Genomic DNA, 3,956 nt, shown 5'->3' on the forward strand with positions numbered 1-3,956 from the left:
GGTTGTAGCCTTTACTGCGCAGAACCTCCGGCGCCAGGTAGGCCGGCGTGCCGACCACCGAGCGCCGGAACGACTTCTCCCCGATGATCCGGGCGAAGCCGAAGTCGCAGAGCTTCACCTGCCGGTGAACAGGAAGTCAGGTAAGGCCTGTTCTGCCGAGTTCTGAGGCACTCGGCGACGGGTCGGTTCTGACCTGAGGAAACGGCTCGGCCGAGGCCAGCAGAACGTTCTCGGGCTTCAGGTCACAGTGGACGATGTTCTTGAAGTGGAGATGCCTGAGAGCAACCAGGATCTGAGGAGACCAGCGGATCAGAACATTGGGTCGGCTGAGACTTCAACAGAACCAGGGTCACCTGTTGCTTCTGATGAGATGCACTTTTAAGCCGTTTTTTTGCACTGCAAGGAACGGAACGGACCGGCACGCTTCGGTCCGGTTCCACCCGAACTGCAGCCCTGTTGTGTTTGCATATAGCTGAGGGCGCCATCGAAGCTGTGACGTCATCATGTTTGAAACTAAACTATGGTTTCGATGTAGCGGCCGAAAACTTTCTCTTTCCTCGCTGACCGATCCAGTTCGTTCTGGACTCGATCAGTGAGTAAACGGAGGGAAAAAAATCACCTCATCATGGGACCAGGTAACAGCAGAATATGGGAGGAATTCACCGCAAATTAAAAGAAATAATAATAAAAATATTAAAAAGAGCACTCTTTACAAAATACAGTAAAAACAGTTTAGTGAGANTTTGACTAGACAGAATACTAATTCAAGATATCAATAATGTCATTCTGACTAGTCGGAATGTCAATTTAAGATATCTTAAATAGAAAAGCTGTGTAATTCAAGATATCTCGAATTCATTTCGAGATATCTTAAAAGGAATTTTGACTAGTCAAAATTACAATTCAAGATATCTTTAATTTAATTTTTGCCTAGTCATTATTTGAATTTAAGATATCTATAATTCAGTTTTCACTAGTCAAAATTACATTTCTCCTATCCTGGGACTGACTAGTATATATTCCATTGAGGGAAAGTAACTATAACATATTAATTTCTCATATGTTAACATAAAGGCTCGTTTTGAAGTATAAGCTGCTACTGTGCTCCTGCATTGCTTCGAAGAATTCAACCTTGAATGCGGCGTTCATAACAGACACGTGTTCATCTGCTCTACCGCTAGCAAACAACCCTACTGACTAAATAACATACAAGTCAAGCAGTTCCCTAAAAGTCCAACAGATGGCAGCAATGCGCCCCACAATTTACACACTTCCTGCTAAAGAGCCCCCTGGTGGTTGAAGAAAAATCCACATATAAACCAGAAAATACAATAAAAGAAAAAAATGTGAATGCTCTCTGGTATTGTTCAGGGGGCCGGTGTTCTGTCAGATCAGCCTACATTTTCAGATAGTCATACCTTAGCTCAGACATGTAGCTGTCATTACCATATGATTTTATTTAATCAGCAACATAGAATCATGGCGTAGATCATCATACACTTTGTTATTAACAGCTGTGTGACATCCTGACTTAGCGGTTAAGCAGGTTAATGAGTTTTACAGGTGTGTTGTAATTGACTGCAGCTGCAGCCAGACCTGCTTTAAATACACTTTGAAACCACGACAACGCATCTATATCTATCTAGTTATCATATTATATCATATTATAAACAATTTAATGACTTATTTTCGTCATAACTTGTTGCCTCTGCTGAACTGACAACTCGTCTGACGGTCGGACTTCTTAATGCGCGGCCATGGTACTACCTGCATGTATGCTATCCTGACAGCGTATCCGATACAACACCGGACCAAATGTGGAGGTGGGCCGGATTCGGCCCGCGGGCCGTAGTTTGGGGACCCCTGATCTATGTCATGATTCTATGTTGCTGATTAAATAAAATCATATGGTAATGACAGCTATACATGTCTGAGCTAAGGTATGACTATCTGACAACGTATGCTGATCTGACAGAACACCGGCCCGATTGGAACCACAGCTCTTGTGGTTCCAAAAAGCCGGGTGGAACCGGGTCGGAAGTTCTAATGCAAACACGGTCGGCCCTACTTTGAACCCGTTCCTTGCAGTGCGAAAACGGCTTTAGTTTGAGGCCAAATGTTGAGTTAGCAAGTTAAATATTTAGTTTCAAATGTTTAGATTAGTTCAATATTTACCTATTTTAAGCTAAATTTGTACTCAATTCAAAGCTGAATAAGTAGCTTAACGCTAAATATTTACTTAGGAAGCTAATTATTTAGCTAACCAACATTAGTTAGCTCAAGTTAAGCTAAGTATTTAATTTAAAACTAATTCGCTGGAGTTTTCCTGGTGTGAATGCACCGTCTACATTTTCCTCCAAACAGTAGGACGGTTGTGAATGATTCTGGTTCTGTTGGTTCTGTTGGTTCTGCTCACCTGTGTCACCAGGAACTTGGTGAGGCGTTCTGGCAGCCGGCTCTTGTCGCTGGATAAGATCATCTCCAGCATGTCTCCATGGAGCTTCTCCATGACAACAAACACCTGCTCAGGTGTCTCAAACATGCAGTCCAGGTTGACGATGCCAGGGTGGTGGAGGTTCTGTGGAAACGGACCAGAACCGGACCTGGATCAGCAGTGGTTGAGAAGAACGGCCCCCTGGTGGTGGAGTGGCGTACCTGCAGGATGGCCACCTCGTTCCTCAGCTGGCTCTCCTGCTTGGTGGGGAACCGCATCTTATCGATGATCTTGATCGCCACGTCTCGGCCCGTCTTCCTGTGTTTCCCTGCAGAACGTGGGCAGAATCGGGTCGTGTCGGGTCGGTTCTGGAACGTTTATCAGCCGGCAGGATTGTCTCACCTCCGTAAACGATCCCGAACTGTCCTGAGCCAAGAACCTCATCGGCAAAGATCTGGTACACCGAGCTGATGTCCTGCAGAGAGAGAACCGGGTCAGGACTGGGTCCAGTTCATCAGAACCAGGTCAGAACCTAACAACAGGATGACTCACCACGTTCTCCTGGATCTGGGAGTTGGACACGGATATGCTGATGGAGAGTTCCTCTGGAAAACAGCAGAGAGGTTACAAGCTGCAACCAGTGGCTTTTATTGTGACATCTCTGACCTCACTTCCTGTGTCTGTGCTGCACTTCCTGTCCCTTCCTGACATTAATCCGTCCTGACAGCGGAGAGCTCCGGGCCGCCGGACCCTCATCGATTTCAGTCTGGGGCCGATCAATGGAGCCGTGCACGTGCTCCAGTCAGCTCACCCTGCTGGGTCAGAACCTCGGCCATGAGGCTGCATGAAGCTCGGAACCAGAACCGGTTCTGACAGCAGGAACCATTAACCTCCCCACAGTCTAAACTGGTTTAAACTGGTTTGAGTCCAGCAGCCTGTGAAAGCTTGGTGAGGTCGGGGTGAATGGATGGTCCTGTGTTTCCATGGTAACTGGAGGGTGTGGTGGGCGGTTCTGCTTCACTAACCCTTCATCTGAAGGCAAAGTCATGGATGCTGAAACGGGCTGAGCAGGTTCCGCCGGAACCAGAACCCGATGGAGTAGAGCTTTTCCTCCACTCACTTTTTAAAACATTTGACACGTCTGGAAACCATCAGATCACGACGACGGGTTTTAGAGTAAAATATAACATTAACAGACTCGGATCACTTCAGCATCAACGTCTGGTTTGAAATCCTGGATGGACTGAATCTGGATTAACGCGGCTAATGGGTCTAAATCCAGCTTAACCAGGTTTAGTCCCTAATCCAGTTAAACATGCTCCAAATCCTGATCAGTCTGACCAGTATGCCCTCCAGTCTAACTTGGTTCTGGGAACTCACTGTGGTCCTTGCTCAGCCCGGCGCCGCCGCTGGCCTTGGGGGTGACGGGCATCAGCGCCTGCCTGATGGCCTTCTCCCAGCTGCGCCCCACGGCCCGGCCCACTCCGGACGCGGCCGGTGCCGGGTTGTGGGGCGGCCCGCC

At 47.5% G+C, this 3,956-nt stretch overlaps 1 protein-coding gene across 1 annotated transcript in view; it reads right to left on the reverse strand.

Moving 5' to 3' along the window:
- The window catches only part of LOC106938351 (serine/threonine-protein kinase D3), a 55,059-nt gene that overhangs the window by 4,558 nt on the left and 46,545 nt on the right, over positions 1–3,956 (reverse strand). The window contains 2 exon segments of the mRNA XM_015020373.1: positions 1–118; positions 194–292. The exon segment at positions 1–118 is cut by the window's left edge and continues 30 nt beyond it. Coding sequence (XP_014875859.1) covers positions 1–118; positions 194–292 — 217 coding nt within the window.

The sequence above is a fragment of the Poecilia latipinna genome, unplaced genomic scaffold (assembly GCF_001443285.1).
Source record: "Poecilia latipinna isolate Pla-1442-1.1 unplaced genomic scaffold, P_latipinna-1.0 Scaffold2573, whole genome shotgun sequence".
NCBI lineage: Eukaryota > Metazoa > Chordata > Actinopteri > Cyprinodontiformes > Poeciliidae > Poecilia > Poecilia latipinna.